The 22,337-nt window shown below is 44.2% G+C and overlaps 1 protein-coding gene across 1 annotated transcript in view; it reads right to left on the bottom strand.

The window, feature by feature from the left end:
• RXFP1 (relaxin family peptide receptor 1) overlaps positions 1 to 22,337 on the bottom strand; it is a 1,193,379-nt gene that overhangs the window by 145,875 nt on the left and 1,025,167 nt on the right. Inside the window, exon 13 of the mRNA XM_078677666.1 lies at positions 2,562 to 2,633. Within this exon, the coding sequence (XP_078533792.1) occupies positions 2,562 to 2,633 (72 nt within the window). The remainder of the gene's footprint in view (positions 1 to 2,561; positions 2,634 to 22,337) is intronic.

The following is a 22,337-nucleotide window of genomic DNA, read 5'->3' as shown; positions in this document are numbered from 1 at the left end:
AAAACCACAAATCTAAAATCCTGATTATACTAATCCCATGTCATAGTCCTCCTTGCACTGAGTATACCAACGTATCTACATGTGCCATGAACATTATCCTGTTGTATATTTATATCAAATGATGTATATAAGATATTAAAATCATTCTGGAGAAAAGGAAGCAGTCTCATGTTTCATTCTAAGGTAGGAGAGGAACTCAAATGTCAGAAAAAATGAAATGATCTGGTTTACAAGCAGGTATACAAATCCTCTGAAACATTAAGGCCATTCAGTTGTTTAGAATTCAGTTCTAGGATATACCTAGTCTCCAGTAGCCTCAACCCACTCTCCCTATCTCCCCCCTTCTACTTGGGGGAATTGTATCAATTACATAAAATGTAAGATCCTTGTTGTTTGATGAGTGCTTATCCTTAAAATGTCAGGATACTGGGTATGTATTATCTTGATTACTGATGGCCCTAAGGTGCTGAAGAATTATTTTGTGTGCTGCCAATTCGGTGCTCCCTACATAGATTAAATCGCAGGGGCAAGTCAGAATGTATACCACATGATCTGTTTTGCAGGTTAACAGTTTATTGATGGTCCTTTTCCTATCGCTAAATGGAGTCTTATACTCTGTATTGTTTATGCCGTGTTGAGATGCTTTGCATGTCTTGCAGTGATAGAATACCTTTCTGTTTTTAAGCCAGTTCGCTGAATTCAAGGTTTCAGGGTTGGTGTCCACCAAACGATCCCTCATGAATGGCCCTCGGCTATGTGTGATAGATAATCTGTTTGGTAGGTCTGATCCGATGGCCGGATCAGCCAGAACCAATGGCCAATTCTTATGTATGATGGTTTTAATTTGGCTCTGTTGGTTACTGTATTGGAGTACCATCCTGAATGTCATTTCCCCATCTTACTCCACTTTCTGGGATTTAGTAGTTGTGTCTGATCCTTCTACCTCTCCAACTCGTAGGTTTTAATCATGGATTTGCTAATGGCTGATTCAATCACTCTACGGGAATAGCCTCTGGACATGAATCTTTGCATACAGTCATTTTGGGCAGTCTTGAGATCTTCCTCACTGCTATGCAGACGTCTCATCCGCAGCATCTCACCATATGGAATGCTGTTGATGAGGTGCTGCGGATGAGCACTACTTGCATGCAGAGTCAAGTTCCCCGCTGTAGGTTTCCTAAACCACATGCTCTTCAGAAAACAGATCAAAACCTGGTTGTTCTCCTCTATCTAACTTACTCTCACCGGCCGCGCTGCTGCATCTCCTGTCATGTCCATAAGCGCTGGGACGCCCCGTTGCTGGGGTAGCCATGCGCTATACAAATAAAATTAACATAACATAACATAAACAGCTTAGTGTTAATTTGCCCATCTCTAACAAAGACCTCAGTATCCAGAAACTTAATGGAATGACTGCTAATGTTGGCTGTAAACTACAAATTAATCTCATTGCTGTTTAAATCATTTACAAACAGAGCAGCAGATTCCCTAGAACCATCCCATATGGCGAAAACATGAACTGGGCCAGGGTCAGACTAATTTGCATGTAGCCAGGTTCTGAGCTGGGATGGTGCAGTGAGCTAAAAAACGGTGATGGATCAAGCCCTGATCTTTTGACTGGGTAGGAGTGTTCTGCTTAATTCAGATACTCTGTCCATCACCACCCCCCTTTTTGAATCGTTTTGGCCACCACAAGTGTGGAAGGGTATGCTCAGATGTGAGTCCCTTGCTCACTGCACCATCAGGATTCAAGCAAGCCGGGCCGAAGACGGCTGTAATGCCAGAAACCGGTCCCCAGAAGCTTGTTTCCTTTCCAGTAAAGAATTGGCTTGGTAGTTTGGTCTGCCCTGTTCCCATGATGCACTGGGCCAGGGTCAGACTAATTTGCATGTAGCCAGGTTCTGAGCTGGGATGGTGCAGTGAGCTAAAAAACGGTGATGGATCAAGCCCTGATCTTTTGACTGGGTAGGAGTGTTCTGCTTAATTCAGATACTCTGTCCATCACCACCCCCCTTTTTAAAGTTACTTAACGGCGCGAGTAACTATAAGTATAACTATAGCTGCTGAATTTCAGTGGTTTTGTATGGGTAAAAGGTGAACCTAACTATAACGTCCCTGTAACATTTGTTTTTTTTCAGTGAATTTGTATGTTTTTTAATGTAAAGTAATATATAATTGGATCTGTGGGTAGGTACCTGCAGATCTGCGGAGTATCCATGTCCCTAAATATACAAAGTTTTATTTCTTTATTAAATCCAAAACTACTGAAAAGATTTACAGTAAATTACAAAAAGAGCTCTTTCTGGACAAAGTGCTAGCTTTCTGCCAAATTTGGTGTACATTTTTCAAGCGGTCCGGCCTGACGCCATGTCTAAAAATTGCAAAATCCCCAAAGACTTTGCATGGGGAAAATCATTTTGGGACCCCCTTTTTCTCAGTCCCCACTTGATGAATCACCCCAAATGTTCCATGCACAACTAAGAAACTATATTTATGAGGAAAAGCTCAGACTGGATGCAGCAATAAAAGGTAAGACATAATGATGAGAACAAGATACTTACAGTGATTTAAGTCTCACAACGTGGTCAAAGTGGTCTGCTTGTATTTTCTGGATGGGGTTGCATGATATGTTCCTATAGGCAAAATAAAATAAAAATTAGCCTTGTATGCTCAGAAATAGCTTGGCACAGTTTCATGTTGTTTTATAGCACAACGCTCTGCCTATTAGTCAGAGCAATTTCTGAAAAGAAAGTATCAATCAAACAATTTATTGAGATTACAGCTAGTACATCATTGGAATACTTAATCCCTGTCTAACAAGCATACAGAGACTAAATAAAAAAAAAAGAAATGCTAAATTTATCAAAGAACTCTCCTATCCCCACTTTACTTATTGGGAAATCTGCAGATGATTGGCCAAAGGTTTTCCCTTGATTCTGTGGGCACATTGTTGTGACTACAATTGCATTACATGTTAACCATTCCATGTTAAGCCGTTTGTGCTTCCATAGTTGGAGGTTCTTACAATGATGTAAGTAATAGAATGTGGAGACAAGAAGGATCTAAGTGAGACTAGAGCTGTATGCATTTCCTGCCTCTCCGTACCTGAATTGTTCCAGGGTCATTTTATTGAAAGAAATCATTTTGAGAACACAACCAAGTCCACATATTTACAAATTGGCGATTGGACTGGCTCGACTGACCCTTGTACAGTCTTCCTACAGTTTACTACAGCAGAACTGCATTAGTGAATTCATAACATTGTAAAGAGTGTGAGGGGAATCGTGACAGTAGTTGGGAAAACAAATCCACACTTCATCGCCTATGCCCTACCGGGTATGCACAACTGAGGAATTCCCCGTCCGATTGAATTTTAAAAATTCAACAATTTTAAGAGCTGAAAAACTGTAAGTTGAGCCTGCCTTTTTTTAAACTGGCCCAACATTCTAACGTGCACTGCCCTGCGAGCTGCTTCCTCCTTGAGCGCACCTCCTGAGCGCTTGTGGAACCACTTCCTCCACAAGCACAACAATCCTGTGCACACTGCTTCTAGCGTCATTCAGCAGCGCTGACAGAATATGTGACAGCGTGGCCACAATGCAATATAAACTTTGACATCATGTGTCGCCATCTTGAATTTACTAACTGTGCTCTACACAGAGCTATTCACAACTTGTACTTCAGCAACTAGCCATTTCATACTTCAGGTTTAGCACTCAAGTTTATCACATAGATCGATAACTTTACGACGCCTTTGTTCCGGCACGAGTTTTGGGAATGCGACAATTCGAGACTGCAAAAATATTTTACTATCATATAAGTTGCATGTTCAGTTTGTTATAGCTGTACCACAGCAGTGCAGGTACATGCATTGTACCGACAAATATTAGAATAGTACTTTGGGTAAGAATAGTTTTATTTATAGTTTGTTACTATGGCCTCACCTTTAAACCTTACTCCACCACATGCTTTTATTCCAGCTTCTGGTGAACCGTATATAAAATGGGGAGTATGGCGGGAATTCTTTTTAAACTACATATCCACTCTGGATGAGGATGATGACTTTGCTCCTGAGAAAAAGAAAAAAATGTTGTTACATTGTTTGGGACCAGTCACTCTAAAAATATATAACAAGATTGGGAAAAAAGTCTGACAACCTGGACAGGGTGATGTTTTTACAAATGTACTGGAGGACCTGTATTGTTACTTTGCACCACAGTCTACGTAGGATTCTATACGTTTCACCACTGGAAACAAGGCAAAGATGAATCAATATAGAAATTTGTGATCAAATGGTGATGTATGCCTCTAATTCAACCATAAATGAGAATTTGTGGGAAAAAGGAGAGTCATATCTCCAAGATGTTATTGATATGGTAAAAGAGCTGAACTAGTGGGTAGATTCGATAAGCCTGTGTTGATTAAAGAAATGGAGAAGGAAGACAAAAAAACTGTTGCTAAGGTTAAAATTGGATTTTTTTTTTTAACACAGACAATGAAAGAAGCCAGAGGTCTGGAAATGTACTGCAGACATATTCTAAGAAAAATGCCTCATCGACTGTGTGTTGCAGATGTGGTTACAAACGCCACTTTGCAATTTACAAGAAATGCCCTGCTGGGCATAAAATGTTTTCTGGTTGTGGCACGATAGGTCATTTATAAAAAGTGTGTTGCAAAAGAAAAGACAATACAGTCAAGTTCTTGGACAGGATTTTTGACTCAAATTTAGATGCAGAATCCAATAAAATGGATGAATGTTAGAAGAATATGTATATTGATCGTAGATGGCAGTGAATTAGGAGAATTAAGGAGGAAACCTATATGTGAGATGACACTTATTGGGGTGAAAATGTCCATTGCTGCAGACTCCGGGTCCCCCATACGAACATTAGTAGAAAAATATGGGAAGAATTTTTTTCAAGTGAATTGGCGAGCATCCAGAGGTGTCAGGTATTGCACCCAAAAGTTTCACCATTTAAACCATTGGCATTATAGGATTCAGGAAATTACTATTTGATTTCAAGGAGGGACAGACTGAGTGTAAATTGTATATATTCAAGGAAGGCCCATCTGTTTCGAGTTGGACTGATCAGGGTGACTTGGATATAATAATGATTCCACTAGCTCTGAGCTTGTGTTGGTGCCATGAGACAAGGAACAAATAATAGAAAAGCAGTATTTTCAGGGAGATATTGCAAATTGCAAAGGTTCCAACATACAATTGTGCTGAAAGAAGATGCTGGGGCATATGTTCACAATGCAAAACAGGTACCCACGACCATCAGGGATGAAGTCCTTAAGGTATTGCAGAAACTACAGTCTCATAAAATCATTGACACAATAGGGTCCTCTGCTTGCGTCATACCACTTGTGGTGGCAAGACATGCTAATGGGAAGAACGGAAAATGTGTATACCTAAGGGATTTGAATGGGAATATTTTGGTTGGCCACTTTCCTCTACCTAAAATCAACTAATTATTCACAACTATCAACCTTACTCCTTCCTACACCCAGGTCCCACTATACCCCTCAAGTAGGAGACTTACTGCTTTTCTAACACCTTTTGGGGGTTTCCAATTTGCCAGGGTACTTTTTGGACTCGTGTTGGCAGCGGCTATGTTCCAAAGGATAATGTACTAATTGCGCAAGGGGGTGGAGTTTGTAATTTTCTTTCAAGATGACATACTGTTGATGGGGAAAACCAAGAAGGATCATGATCAGAAACGTGAGCAAGTTGTGAGCATTCTAAATGAAAAAGCTCTTACTGCAGAATATGGGAAATGCAAGTTTTCAAAGAAAGAGGTAACATACTTGGGCTATGTGATAAGCAAAGAAGGAATAAAACCTAAAACAGAAATGTTGAATGCTATAGCGAATGCTTCTCCTCTGAAGAGTAAGAATGATGTAAGGATGTATTTAGGTGTTGTGGAATTTTACTCAAAATTTGTGAAGACTTTTTTGAGTATAACTTATCACATTAGACAACTCTTGAAAAAGTTTGAATGGATGAGTGAGTGTCAGAATGCATTACAGGAAAAAATAGATATTTGTCAGGCTCCTCACATGTGTCGATTTGACCAAAAACTTAGAAGCATAGTTACCACAGATGCAAGTGGAAAAGGTATAGGAGCAGATCTTTCCCAATTGGACAGCCGATAAGGAAAGGGAAATGTTGTCAACTTCTCCTCACGTTCTCTATCTCCAACTGAGGAGAAACATGCTGTAATAGAGCATTAAGCTTTTTCGTGTGTTTGGCGACTGGAATACTTTAAAAAATGTATTTGAGGTTTGCCTGTTACATTAATAAGTGATCATAAACCTTGCCGAAAATCCTTATTACAAAAGGATTGAGCAATGCTTCTCCCAGTTAAGCGCACTTGTCTATAAAATTGCTGGACAATAACTATAAAGTGCAATATGTACCTGGTGAAAAAAACAGAGCGGCAGATTTTTTTAGAGGAGTATGCCAATGCCTTTGAAACATGCAAAAACAACAGTTGATGGACAGAATGCAGAACAATGTCATACATTGACCCCAATACAGAGATCTGGGCCTAAATCCATAGTTTTTTTGCACACCATGCCATTCCAGTTTGAACCCAGCCATATGCAAATCAGTCTTGACCCTGTGCCCCATGGGAACAGTCAAGATCGAACTGCCAAGCCAGGTCCTCTCTGGACTGGAAACAAGCATCATAGGACCGGTTTCGGGCATTAAGTCCTCATCAGCCAGGATAGCTTGATTCCAGTGGCATGGAGAGCACGGACTCACGTCTGAGCATACCGGTCCCACTCGGGGTGACAAATGCAAAAACAACAGTTGATGGACAGAATGCAGAACAATGTCGTACATTGACCCCAGTACAGAGACCTGGGCCTAAATCCATTGTTTTTTTTGCTCACCATGCCATTCCAGTTTGAACCCAGCCATATGCAAATCAGTCTTGACCCTGTGCCCCATGGGAACAGTCCAGCCCAACTGCCAAGCCAGGTCCTCCCTAGACTGGAAACAAGCATCCTAGGGCCGGTTTCGGCGCTGGACTGTTTCCATGAGGCACAGGGTCAGACTTATTTGCATATGGCCATGTCTGAACTGGGGTGGTGGAGGGAGCTAAAGAATGATGATGGATTAAACCCAGATCAGTTGACTGGGGGTGAGTGTTTGATTTGCTCAAATGCTCCGTCCATCATCCCTTTTGGTATCGCTTTGTTCGCCCTAAGTTGGCAGTGTTGGACCCGGGGTCACTGGTCCGACTAGGGTAGCTTGGCACAAGAGGGAAAGACTTAACTCCAAGGCTTTTGTGCTGTACTTGCGTCACACTCTCTCAGTACTCCAGCGTACCTCCACACAAAAATGACAAAATGTTTCCTTGTAACTATTTCTTTTAGTTACCACACAATTGGTTAAATCTGCACTTTAAAAATCACTATTAAATCGCATGTTTTTGTAAATTTCAAAAGTATAGCATAGAAACTAATTTCATTTGCAGACTTTGCCTATCAGCAATAATCTTGAGCAAAAAGGTGAGGGAGTTACATTACCATTATGGACATATTGAAATTACAACGAGTGAAATACACGTTCTAGAAGCAGCTCTGCAGTACTTACACTTCTAAGCAGAATCATACAGTCGTTTGCCTAGAATGTCAAAGGTGAGTCAAGCAAAATTATCATAGAAGCATTGAATGTGTTCTACAAACATCTCAAGAAGTCAGGATCATTCTCTAGAGTCAACCGGCTTGACAATGGAAGTATTCATTTCCCCTTGAAGCAGTACTCATTCCCCATCAGTTACTGGCTTAACTCTGTGTAAGATGGCTGTAAATAATCAGCACACTCCTTGTTATTAACTTTTTCAATTATGCACTCCTATTGGTGGGGAAAACGTGTCGGAACTGGGCTGGGTTTCTTTAATCAGCAAGCCCCCCACTGTTTCCATGTCCCCCTTGAAGCTATTCTGTCCGAGGATACCTCCCAACAAAGGTTTCGGTAGCTGAGTCTCCTCCCTCCACCTAAGAAGGTCCCGGCTTACTTTATCAATAGCAAGTCTGTTGAATAAACCGGATCTTGTAGTTTACTCGAACGAACCGCTCCGCTGTTTGTAGAACTCCGGTGACTGCTCTCACACCGCAGTCCTTCCGGAAGAAGGGGAAGAAAGAAGAGGGGGGGGGGTCGATTCTAGCGTTTCGCTTGCTCCCAGGACCCTCGCATTCACCGCTTTCCACACGGGGAAGAGCTCTGTTCTGGCCCGACCTCTTCCCAGCCTGCCCCTCACCATCCGGCGCCTCGCCTCCTGTTTACACGCCGGGCGGGGCTCCGCTGGGCCTCTGTTGCTGGGCAACTCACGAAGAAGCAGCTCTTCTACCTCACGCTAAATCCGACCGCTTCAGAGCGTGGGGAAACTCAGGCTGCACACTCCCTCTCCGCAGCGGACTTCAGGTCAGAAGCGGTGAGTGAAGGAAAGCGCGAAAAGTGCTATGCTGCCCAGGGTCCGTTTTCTTGTGTAACAAACCTCTTGTGAAATCAACTCCGCAGCGGGCTTGGGGGGAATAGCCTGAAAGGGGCAGTTCCTTCGTGATTTTAGGACAGCAACCAAGGTGAGGAGAATTAGGTCAATGGACTTGGGTACCCCTGTTTGTGGTAGATGCCTCCACCCTCCAACTTGGCTCACCGGTCTGAACCAGGGTTCTCTTCCCAGGGGGGGTACCAAAAGGGAGAACTTTGCCTCGGGGTCAAGGATAAAGTCAGGGCTAGGTCATCAGACAGGAGGGGACGTCATTAGAAAAGGGTAGAAGGCCCGAAGACAGTCAATTCCCTCCTCAATGCACCAACCTTTCCTTCCCAAAGCCTCAGCTCCTGACTGACCTTACTCCTCACACAATGCCCCCACAAAATGGCCGCCCAACATTCCACCTTTTATAGCCTGGGCGAGGAGAGCCCAGAGTGGACTAGAAGGTTCTGGTACCCCTCAGTGCAACCCTATGGCCCCAGGCTATGAGGTGATCTGGACAGGCCACCATTTTGTGTTTCACCTACTCTCCCTCCATTTTAGAGGAGCACCTGCGCCACATTGTTAATTGGTAATAATGAGGCGCCCAGAGACCTATGGTCAACACCCAAAAATTACGGTGGACACAAAAATAGAAGGCAAAAAGGGGAGAAAAATAAGGAGGGACCACCCAAAAGGCTGACAGGTCTAACAGGCAGGGTATGCCCAGACGTGGGTCCCTTGCTCACTTTGACACTGGATTCAAGATAGCCTGGCTGATGAGGGTTATGAACCCGAAACCGGTCCCAGGATGCTTGTTTCTGGTCTAGGGAAGACATGGCTTGGCAGTTCGGCACTGGACTGTTCCCATGAGGCACAGGGTCAGACTGATTTGCACATGGCCATGTCTGAACTGGGGTGGTGGAGAGATCTAAAGAATGATGATGGGTTAAACCCAGATCAGTTGACTGGGGGTGAGTGTTTGATTTGCTCAAATGCTCCGTCCATCATCCCCTTTGGTATCGCTTTGTTCGCCCTAAGTTGGCAGGGTAGGCCCAGACGTGGGTCCCTTGCTCACTTTGCCACTGGATTCAAGCTAGACTGGCCGATGAGAGTTATGAACCCGAAACCGGTCCCAGGATGCTTGTTTCCGGTCCAGGGAAGACATGGCTTGGTAGTTCGGCACGGGATTGTTCCCATGAGGCACAGGGTCAGACTGATTTACACATGGCCATGTCTGAACTGGGGCGGTGTAGTGAGCTAAAGAATGATGATGGATTAAACCCAGATCAGTTGACTGGAGGTGAGTGTTTGATTTGCTCAAGTGCTCTGTCCATCATCCCCTTTGGTATTGCTTTGTTCGCCCTAAGTTCGCAGGGTATGCCCAGACGTGGGACCCTTGCTCACTTTGCCACTGGATTCAAGCTAGCCTGGCTGATGAGGGTTATGAACCCAAAACCGGTCCCAGGATGCTTGTTTCCGGTCCAGGGAAGACAAGGCTTTGCAGTTTGGCGCTGGACTGTTCCCATGAGGCACAGGGTCAGACTGATTTGCACATGGCCATGTTTGAACTGGGGTGGTGGATTGAGCTAAAGAATGATGATGGATTACACCCAGATCAGTTGACTGGGTGTGAGTGTTTGATTTGCTCAAATGCTCCGTCCATCATCCCCTTTGGTATCGCTTTGTTCGCCCTAAGTTGGCAGGGTATGCCTGGACCTGGGTCCCTTGCTCACTTTGCCACTGGATTCAAAATAGCCTGGCTGATGAGGGTTATGAACCCGAAACCAGTCCCAGGATGCTTGTTTCCAGTCCAGGGAAGACATGGCATGGCAGAGCTAAAGAATGATGATGGATTAAACCCAGATCAGTTGACTGGGGGTGAGTGTTTGATTTGCTCAAATGCTCCGTCCATCATCCCCTTTGGTATTGCAATGCCTTTGAAACAGGCACCTATGAATGAATGTGAAATTGTGTGTGGCTAAGGTGAATGATGAGCATATTTCTACTGAGGAGTGGTCAGAAGCTCAAGACAAGGATTCCTTAATAAAAGAGGTGAGAATCAGGATTAGTCAAGTATAGCCTGAAAAATTAGCTCTTGGGACAGATTTAAGGAACTTGAAGTTAGGAATGAGATTTCAGAAGTAGAAGGCAAGACCACTATAAATGGTAGAGCAATTCCACCAGAATGGGTCAAAGGGAAGATTTTGAATATTTGTCATGAAGGCCATTTAGGTATTACTATGACCGAAGGAAGGAAGGATGACATTTTTGTATTGGTGGCCTGGAACAGATTTAGCAATTGAAAGGAAATTAAGAGAGTGTGCTAGTTGTAAGGATTCAGACAAGACACAAGTAACCCTAAGGCCAATTTTGTGTCCCATAAGTAGTCCCAACATGGCTTGGGAAAGAATTGGCCTTGATATACAGGACCTATTCTTGAGAAAGAAGATTTGAAATATGTCATTGTGGTGTGTTTAACCATTTCTCTAAATGGCCAGCAATTGATTTTGTTTCTAAGGCAGATGCTGCAGCAGTTTCTTGATGGCGTGTTTCTGAAGGAGGGTTTATCGAAAATTGTTATCAGTGATAAGGGTCTCAGTTTATCACAAATGTGGTCATGTTTTTTTTGCAATGGCATTGTACAAAAAACCTCATCTGTTTATCACCTTGCTGGAAATGGCACCATGGAGCGCTTTATAGGATTATTAAAGGCACTGTGCAATTAGCTGTTAACTCTTGTCTATGTTGGAGGAAGGAAGTGTTGCTCACAGTTTGGGCATACATAATCACCATTGTGGATCAGTAGGTCACAGCCCATTGGAATGTTGAGAAGAGAACGATTTAAAGGGGGCAAGATCTGGATGCATAAGCTGGCCCCGTAAGTGTATTGTACCAGGGTCATTTTATTGAAATAAATCATCTTCAGAGCTCAGCCCAGTTCACATTTTTTCACAAATATTTGTACTATATGCTAATGAATCAAACCTTAATGGCAAGTTTGTATTTCTGTGGTTCTGTGAGTTTTCCATGTTTCAAGGATTCAACCCCATATGCTCACTTTCTGCTAGCCAGTAACTAGGATTGGGTGTAAAATTGGTAGAAAGGCACAGTGAGCAAAATCTGCAAATATAGGTTATCCTGTTGAGCACAATTGAGCTAAAATGAAAAATTAAGCACCCAAAATTGTTCAATAGGTGTACCACAGAAACAAATGTATTTCACGTGTATCCCACCTTACATTTCCAAAATTTCCAATCTGTCTGCTGCAAACTGGCAACTACCTGTAGTTCTCCTTTTTGGCCCATTGTGTGTGGATGCATATCCGGTGATGTTCATGAATATTTCCTGTGATTTGCATCCATGTGCCATAGAGAAAAAAAAACACCTATCCTCCCTAATGACCACCCGCAGCCCAAATTGGGAGAGAAGCTTGCAAAATATTGCATGAACTTGTAGTGAGAATTTGTTTATTGAACCAGGCTTATCTGCAATATTTCACTTGTTTGTTCTTCAAAAGTATGCACCTAGTGAAATCGTAGTTCCCATTCATAAGATCAAACATGCATGATACCCCAAAGTCCTCCACCTTTTGATACTTTTAGAAAATATGTACCTCTTCTATTGAAGTGTTCTTATTGTGGATTAATTCCACACCAACGCCCTTCTCTTCTGTTTCCAATAATGTAAGCTGTTTCTCTCCTCCCCTCCATTCACCATTTATTAGCAACCATAATGTTAACATGCTTACCATTGTATTGGGGTGCAGGAATTTCAAAGCTAATATGTGCAGATGACTAACTTTGAATCACACTTGATTGCTCTTCATGGAATATCTCCAGTTAAAGCAACATCTTACCGTGAATGTGGGCCAGAGTAATTTTCCTTTTAGACAAATATAAAATACCACGTCACATCTACAGTAATCTACTAATTTAGGCCTGAAGCCACCCATACTCAAGCTCATAGGCCATTCTGTTTTCTAGGAATCTATTATAGGTTCAAGCCGCTCAAATAATTTACCATGTGGTTCAAAACCTAATTCATTGAGAAGTAGCAGAATTTAAGTGAAAAGGTTGTACCTACCCATGTATACTTAAGAAAACATGAATTTTGCTCTGGAATACATTCCTCCTCATCTCCCTGTATCCTATTTCTTTCTCTTTAATCTTTGCCCTTTTGAGGTCTTGGCTAGCAAGAAACACCAAAAAATGGACAGTGGGCCAAAGGAGCAACCAATTAGGCTCCAATCCAATACAATCACCAATCGAAGTTACACAGATGCAAATTTAAATTCTTGTGTGCAGATCTCCAAACGTGCCCTCTGTCCAAGAGCACTCCCCCATTGCCAGGGGCCACAAAATAAAACACTAAATCAGAGATGCACCACTTTGTAATAATATTCAAAGAGTCCTTTGAATGATAATTCTCAATGAAGCCATCAAGTCGTTGTGCATTGGTCAACGTTTTTTTCCCGTTCTTTATTTACAAGACAAACAGCCAATGTGTTTCGTCCTGGAAAACAGGACTTCTTCAGGGCAATTCGAAAAAACGCAGAGAATTGGAAGTAGTAAGAACTGGCCAAATTGTATGTTGCTTAATAATTTTCTCAGCGGGATTCGTGGACAAAGTGGTATGATAGCCACAACAAAAATAGTTTCACAACAATTATTACTCCTTAGTCCATATCAGGGGTATGTCCAATATCCCCGCTGGCATATATTCAGATGCGACATCGTAGTTCGCGTCCTCCTGCCACCCAGAATCCCACTGAGAACATTATTAAGCAACTATAGGAACGTGTAAGGAGATTTTACCATTCCTCATCCATCGCTCTGATTGGATCACGTATTGACGCAAATGAATGAGTGGAACGCATGGGTCTAAATACCACCCCCTTCTGCAACATACAATTTGGCCAGGTCTTATTACTTCCAATTCTCTGCGTTTTTTTGAATTGCCCTGAAAAAGTCCTGTTTTCTAGGACGAAACGCGTTGGCTGTTTGTCTTGTAAAAGAGGTACTAATAAAAGAAAAAAACGGAAAAACACTTTGACCTATGCACAACGACTTGGTGGCTTCATTGAGAATTATCGTTCAAAGGACTCTTTGAATAATATTACAAAGTGGGGAATCTCTGATTTAGTGTTTTATTTTGTCTTGGCTAGCAGTCCCTATTTTCAATATGCAACATATGTGTATGGTGTGCTTAGGGTTATTTGCTTGCATATAAGTGCTTGTCTTTGTTTTCTATCTCACATTCCAAAAATGTATATACTCCCTATGCTTGTGTTTGTCCTACTCAGGAGCATTTTGGCCTTACAATGCTCTCTTTGAATGATGTATCCTTCCACTTCTCCTATCAGACCTTCATTTTCAGTACCTGGGAGGGACTATTTCCTTTTCCTCTCTCTCACTGCTCCCCATACCCTCTCTCCCCCAAATCCGCCTAGTGTCTTCTGGCACCCATCTCTTTTGTTTCATTACATGCTTTTTTCCACTTTTTGTGCCCACTGCCCTATCGGCGAAAGAATTTTATTTTTTATTTTTTTCAAGATGCCTGTCCACATTTGCGCATATACACGCATGCATGGAGGACAACTGTCATTTTGTTTGTTTTATATTAACAAATGCCATTTGGCAGATAATAGAGGCCTAGGGTGGTCTTCCCTCAACTTTTTGCTTGCCTCCCTACATTTTTCTGACTTCGTTTTTGCTGGTATCAGAAATCTGTGCACTTTAACACTGCTTACCAGTGCTGAAGTGCTTGTGCCCTCTCCCTTAAAATGGTAACATTGGCTCATACTCAATTGGCATATTTAATTTACTTATGTCCTTCATAAAGTGCACTACCTCTGCCCAGGGCCTGTAATTAAATGCTACTAGTGCTCACTGCGTTACAATTACAAAGTAATTGTTAATTGTAATGTACGACTATCCAAGGTCCCTGACCATTACAATTGGGTTCCCTTGTCATTTAAACACTAGTGCTCCTACACCACTGGATTCAAGCTAGCCTGGCTGATGAAGGGTGATACCAAAACCTTTCCCAGGATACTTGTTTCTGATTCAGTGAGGAACGGCCTTGGCAATTCCGGCTGGACTTTTTCCATGAGGAGCAGGGTCAAGGCTGATTTGCATATTGCTGGGTCTAAGCTGGGGTAGCGTGATGAGCAAAAAATCGATGTATTGAACCCAGATCTTTGTGACTGGGGGTGAATGTTTGCATTGTTGAGTATTCCGTCCATCATTTGTTCTTTTTGCTTTTGTCGCCCTAAGTGGGAAGGGTATGCCCAAATGTGGGTCCTGTGCTCACTGTGCCACTGGATTCAAGCCAGCCTGGTTGATGAGGGGTGATACCCCAAAACCAGTCCCAGGATGCTTGTTTCAGGTCCAAGAAGGACCTGGTTTGGCAGTGAGGGCTGGACTATTCCCATGAGGAGCAGGGTTAACACTGATTTGTAAATGGCTGGGCCCAAACTGGTATGGCGTAGTGAACAAAAAAACAATGGCTTAAACCCAGATCTTTGTGACTCTGGTTGAATGTTTGCACTGTTCAGCATTCTTGCCATAATGTTTTCCTTTTACTAGTGGGCTTGCAGCACTCAGTGTGCCACCCACATTAGTAGCACTCTAACCATGTCTAAGACCTACCATTGCAGAGCCTGTGTGTTCAGTTTACACTGTCACTTCAACATGGCAAGATAAACCTCTTGCCATGTCTAAGCCTTCCCTTTTTATACAAATAAGTCAACCATATAGCAGGCCTTGTATAGCCCACAGGGCAGGACGCAATACATTTAAAAGGTAGGTCATGTACTTTTTAAGATTGACATGTCATGGTAGTGAAAGTCTCCCAATTTAATTTTTCACTACTGCACGGCCTATCTCTCCCACAAGTTAACATTGGGATTACCTTATTACATATTTTAAGTGTAATTCCCAATTGGGAAGAGATAGACTTCTCAATTTTGGTGTTACTGGGCTCGCAGTTTAAAAATCAGAACTTATGCTGGAGTTTGATTTTAAGTTATAGAGTAGCAAATGCCACTGTTACAAAGTTGGGAAAAGGCAAAATGCTGGCCCCACTATTATCTTTACAAGCTCTTGAATGTGAGCAACAAATCAATACTTAATTCCGATTTGTACGGTACCATTTATTTATACCATTTACTTCTTCTTTTTTAAATTTTTAAACAAATCCGATTGTGTGAGAAAGATATCACATTGGCATTACAATTAAGACATTAACATGCAAGGTTAACACGACAATTCATTATATACACATATATACATTGCATCATTATTGCACCTTTGCTATGCAGCAAATTCAAATCTTCGCATTTGTGATTGGACAAATCATATTTTCACAATGCTTATCAAGGATAAAGTCGCTTTAGGAAAAGGAGGTAAAATCAATATAAATGAGACGAAACTTTTAAATCAAAACAATCCAACTGAGACTAAACAACTTAATCTGATTTCTAGTCAGTCCAATTATTTGGTTTGTTCTTTCTATCAACTATCAGTTGCCTCCTTTATTGCCGACGCGTTTCAAACTCGCTGATTCATTTGGCGAGTTCTCATCAGGGCTTTATCTTTTGAGATCTTTATCCTGGAAATGTAGCAAGTTTCCGAGGTTCACTAGTTTTTCGTAGTTGTCAGTTCTGTTTAGTTAGGGTCTTGCGCTCTCGAAGGTGTTTTAGCGCTGTGTGTGCCTGAGTTCAGGCCCCAGGTCACGGAAGCAGCAGAGGTTGTTCCCCACCTTATATTGGTGTGCCCAATATCGTGACCGGCTCTCTTTGTGGTGCTGCTCACTTTGCACTGTATTTTTCCATTCTGCTGAACTGGCTCGTATTTTCAATTCCGGAGAATTCAATTCCCTGCTTTAGTTCGGTAACCGTCACCCTCGTCTCTCACGTTTGTGTGTGGTTATATTGATTTTACCTCCTTTTCCTAAAGCGACTTTATCCTTGATAAGCATTGTGAAAATATGATTTGTCCAATCACAAATGCGAAGATTTGAATTTGCTGCATAGCAAAGGTGCAATAATGATGCAATGTATATATGTGTATATAATGAATTGTCGTGTTAACCTTGCATGTTAATGTCTTAATTGTAATGCCAATGTGATATCTTTCTCACACAATCGGATTTGTTTAAAAATTTAAAAAAGAAGAAGTAAATGGTATAAATAAATGGTACCGTACAAATCGGAATTAAGTATTGATTTGTTGCTCACATTCAAGAGCTTGTAAAGATAATAGTGGGGCCAGCATTTTGCCTTTTCCCAGCATTATATGGTCCAGCTGACCCTACGTCCCAGGACCTATCTCCCCAGTTTGACACTGTTACAAAGTTGGCATTTACCTACTTTAGCCATTTGGTGTCTGCTGCCTGCCTCTGTTTAGTCTAGGCTGGATGACAGTTGGGTTTTGTTTTCCTCTGGACAGCCACAGACAAAGGAAGCTTAGATGTGTCTTGATGGACCATTCTAGGAGGAAGGGAGGGAGGAGCTAGGCACAGCTTCACACTTACACCTGAATAGGGGGTGTCCTGTCCACACACAAAAGCCTGCATATTCTGTGTAGTGAGTCTGGAGCCATAGCAGGAAGGGACAATTTCAAAGCACAACTGAGTATAAACACTGGACCTCTGATACCATAACTTCAGTACACTTCAGGACCTGCGACCACTCTGCTAGAAAGAAGAACTGCTGTGCTTCTGAAAAGACTGCTACCATGATGGACTGCTGCTTTGCTGGACTTCTGCCTTTCTATGCTGTTGACTTGCTGGGATACCCTACTGCCTGCTGTTCCCCTCCTGGGTGACAAGGATTGGACCTGCAGCACTTGCACCCCTAATGACTCCAAGGGATTGCCGGTTTGCCTCCTGTTCGATGATTCATGGATTTTAAAGATTTCAACTACCTGCACGTGCATCAGGACCCCACTAGCTGTGAGTCTGCCCTGTCATGTGGCTTCCTGGACCCTTGGAAATGAGGCTAATGTTGCTTCTGAAACCAGAACCCACACATCATCATTGAAACTGGTGCATTTTCACCTTTGCTTGAGTCAGAACCAGTGCATCCTCGTTGTTGCATGGAGCAGACCCAGCGCATCTCCTTAGGAACAAGCGCATCGCCTTCATAATCGACTCATCACATACTGCGGGAGGTGCACATTGCATTCATAACCAGCGCTTCACGCTCGAAACTGACACATTGCTCTGCAGTTGCGTGGAGACAATCGACGCATCTTATCCACTGCGTGGCTGCACCTCGTATCTTTGTTGACGACGGCCCATCTCGGATCTAGATACTTTGGTTCAGCGGGCTCAAGTGGGTCCCTGTATCTGGCCCATGCTCCATTATGGTCGGCCTGAACTTTTGACTTTGCCCTGCTCTAGCGCGGCCAGATAACACATTTAATTGGTTATTGCTTCTAAGTTCCATTTTACATTTATTCTTTAAAAATTCCTAACTCGACTTCTATTTGTTGTTTTGGTCTGGTTTCATTCATACAATTAATCTCTATTTTTCTAATCAGGTGGGGATTCATTTTGTGGTGTTTTCACTGTATTACTGTTTGTAGTTTTGCACAAATACTTTACACGTTGTCTCTTAAGTTAATCCTGACTGCTCTGTTCCAAGGTACCAGAGGGCGAGCACAGGATAATTTAAGGTATGTTGGGACTCACTCTGACTAGGATTGTGGTACCTTTCTGGACAGGGTGCATACCTCTGCCAACCAGAAACCAAATTTCTAATAGCATCTGTTAGAAGCGGCTGTCTCTAGTTGGCAGAGGTATACACTTCTGACAAATAGGGACACACCTTTTCTAGTCAGGGCAAGGGGATCACACACTTAGATAACCCCTGCTCACCCCCTTGGTAGCTTGGCAAAGCAGACAGGCTTATCTCAGAGGCAGTGCGTTAAGCATTTATGACCACATACAGTAATAAAGTGAATACTCTACAAATGGACACGACACAGTAGTATTATAAAAATAAGAATGTTTATATAAGGCTTAGCACAAGACCAAATAACGACAAAAATATACCACAATCTTAATAAATACTCTTGGAAGGAAAAATAATAGTTCAAGTACGGTTTCTTCTTAGCACAAAGTCTTTAGTAACAAAAGCAACTCTTCTTCTTTAAAAACACAGTTCTTGGCAACAATGTAACCCACACGGGAGTCACACGACGTCGAGGCAAAGTTAATCCAAAGGTTCGGCGTCGACCGCGAGGAGCGCTACGTCGAGCCCGGAGTCGCACAGACCCCAACAACACAGTACCTTGGAAAAGTGAAGCACTCGATGATCAGCGGCGTCGAGATGTCCGGCGTCGCGTCTTCGGCGTCGATCGGGCCTCGGAGTCGGGGCGATCTGCAGCGGCGTCGACCGAAGTCAGGCGGGAGCAGCGCTCACGGGATGAAGCAGGATACGGCGTCGTCGATGTCGATGTTGCAAGAGTGAGCAGCGCTCACGGCGTCGATAGGGCTCGAAGTCGATGCGATCAGCGGCGGCGTCGACACATGGTCACTTGGAGCTGGAGCCGAACTCGCTACTCACTGGCGTCGCTACTGGCGTCGATCGGGCCCGGCGGCCGGCGTCGAAGGTGCGGGACACTGGAGCCGTTACTCACGATGTCGAGCTGGATTCGGCGACGTCCGTCGGCGTCGAGATTGCTGGATTCTTCAGAGGTGCTGGATTTCAGGTTCCAGCAACAAGCACTTTTAGCAAATAAATGAAGTCCTTTGACCCTGTGACTTCAACAGGAGGCTGGCACTTCTTCCAGCCCTTGGAGATTTTCTTAGAAAGTTTGAGAGTACACACACAGTTCCTCTCTCCTGGTTCCTTGGCAAAAATAAAGAAGCAACTGCAGGATTCCCCCAACAAACAGCACTCTGGCAGAAGGGGTAGACAGTCCTTGGATCAGCAGGCTTCTTGTCCTTGGTTCAGGTTTCCTTGTCAGAAGTGATCTAAATTCTTGGTTCAGGGGTCCTTCTCTTATACCCCTTTTTGGCTTTGATCCCTTTGTCCATGCAGGGGAATTTCCCCCATCCTGGGTTTGTTGTGGGTGTTGCCAGGCCTAGGCACCTGGCCTATTCACTGTGCAGGGCAGAGTCTTCAGCCGCCCAGCAGGAGCGGAGCCAGGATTGTCACTGGCAGGGGCAGGGCCATCAGTTGCCCGGCAGGAGGTGGGGCCAGGAAAGTCCCTGGCAGGTTCAGAGTCATCAGTCGCCTGGCAGGGGGGCGGAGCCAGCATTGTATCAGGCAGGGCAGGCTATCAGGAGCTACTCTTCCCCTACTCTCAATGCAAATGCCCCACTCACCCCACACTGACTCATTCAGACCTCTGGAGCCACCCAGCTCCTGTCACACGCACACCAGAACCAGCAGAGACCGGTAGACAGTTAGACAAGAAAATAGCTACTTTCTAAAAGTGCTGTTTTTAAACACAGAGTCCAAAAACCATCCACACAAACGGATGCGTTATTAAACCCTGAGTTCAGGGATACCAAACTCGACATTGCACCATGCTCCCCGAGCCTGCTAGGATTATAGCATTAATAATCCTGGCAGCCCATTCTAACTGATGGAGAGCAGGTTACCTTACAATAGTGAAAAACGAATATGGCTGTAATTCACTATCAGGACATGCCAACCTTGTCAGGCTTGTCCTACCTTATGCTTACAATGCACCCTGCCTTGGGCCTACCATAGGGGTGACTAACATGAAGTTAAGGGAAGGTTTAGGGACTGGCAAGTAGGTGTACTTGCGCAGTCCTTGTGACAGTCAGACTGCACGTGGTCTAGCAATGGTAGACCTTCAGACATACTTTTACTAGGCGGCTCTTGTGGGTGGCACAACACGTGCTGCAAGCCCACTAGCAGCATTTGTATTTACAAGCCCTGGCACTCCTGGTGCACTCTACTAGGGACTGACAGTAAACCAAATAAGCCAAACATGGAAGTCAATCAATACAGCAATTTCACATAGGGAGCACTTGCACTGTGGCACTGATCAGCAGTGGCACAGTGCCCAAAGCAATATACCAGCAACAACATCGTAAACAGAGGAGGCAAACAAAAAAAATGGAGGAGAGACTCATGCCAATGATGTCAGGTCTAACACGTGTCCCCTCCAGCTGAAATATGGGGAGAACTATCCTTACCCTAGGGAGTCCTCATCACTAAGGCGGAAAAATCTGGACAGACCATCAGCATTGGCGTGACTGTGCCAGGGCGGTGTTCCACCGTGAAGTCCATCCCCTGTAGGGAAATGGACCACCTCAACAGCTTTGGATTCTCACCCCTCATCTGCATCAACCATCTGAGGGGCCTGTGGTCTGTCTGAACCCGGAAGTGAGTCCCAAACAGGTAGGGTCTTAGCTTCTTCAGCGCCCAGACCACAGCAAATGCTTCTCTCTCTATCGCACTCCACCTCTGTTCCCTGGGAAGTAACCTCCTACTGATGAAGGCTACAGGTAAGTCTCGGCCCTCTTCATTCACCTGAGCTAGAACAGCCCCCACGCCATGCTCTGAAGCGTCCGTCTGGACAACAAATTCTTTAGAAAAGTCGGGTGCCTGGAGTATAGGTGCTGTGCACATTGCAGTTTTCAGGGTGTCAAAGGCCGTCTGACAGGCGTCAGTCCAGATCACAAGTCTTGGCTGCTTCCTGGAAGTCAGCGAAGTCAAGGGGTGCACAATGTTACCATAATCCTTGACGAACCTCCTGTAATAACCCGTGAGACCCAAGAAGGCTCTCACCTGAGTCTGGGTTTTGGGCGGTGCCCATGCCAGGATGGTATCAATCTTGGGTTGCAGGGGGGCCACCTTGCCGCTCCCTATTTGGTGCCCCAAGTACACCACTGAACCCTGCCCAATCTGGCACTTACTGGCTTCGATTGTGAAGCCTGCTCTGCGCAGGGCCAACAACACTTCCTGGAGGTGGCGCAAGTGTTCCTCCCAGCTGGCGCTGAACACTGCGATGTCGTCCAAGTAGGCAGCACTGAAATCCTCCAGTCCAGCCAAGACCTGGTTGACCAACCTCTGGAAGGTGGCAGGGGCATTCTGCATCCCAAAGGGCATAACCCGGAACTGGTAGTGCCCATCTGGTGTGGAGAATGCTGACCTCTCTTTTGCCCCATCAGTCAAGGCGATCTGCCAGTACCCAGACGTTAGATCAAACGTACTAAGGTACCGGACAGCCCCTAACCGATCTATGAGCTCATCAGCTCTGGGGATGGGGTGCGCGTCAGTCTTGGTGACTGAATTGAGTCCTCGGTAATCCACACAGAACCGAAGTTCCGGTGAAGCACCAGGCGCTTCAGCCTTTGGGACCAAGACCACTGGGCTGGCCCAAGGACTGCAAGAGGACTCAACCACCCCTAAGGCAAACATTTTGGAGACCTCCTCCTTGATGTATGCTCTGACCTTGTCAGTCACTCTGTAAGCCTTGTGCTTCACAGGAGTGCTGTCCCCAGTGTCCACATCATGGACACACCACTGAGTGACACCAGGAATCAAGGAAAACAGATCAGGGAATTGTCCCAACAATTGGCGACAATCCTGCTGCTGTTCAGGGGTCAGTGTGTCAGAGAGGACAACACCATCCACTGACCCATCTTGCTCTTTTGCATACAGGAGGTCAGGAAGAGGCTCACTCTCCTCCTCCATTCCAGCATCTGTAGCTAGGAGCATGCCCACTTCGGACCTTTCTAAGTGGGGCTTCAAACGGTTGACATGCAGGACCCGCAAGGGGTTCCGGGGAGACTTTAAGTCCACCATGTAGGTGACATCGCTCTTTTTCTCCACAACCTCAAATGGTCCAGTCCACC

Source organism: Lissotriton helveticus, chromosome 2_1 (genome assembly GCF_964261635.1).
Source record: "Lissotriton helveticus chromosome 2_1, aLisHel1.1, whole genome shotgun sequence".
Lineage (NCBI taxonomy): Eukaryota > Metazoa > Chordata > Amphibia > Caudata > Salamandridae > Lissotriton > Lissotriton helveticus.
Note: the sequence above shows the minus strand (reverse complement) of the source record. Positions and strands in the feature narration are given on the sequence as shown.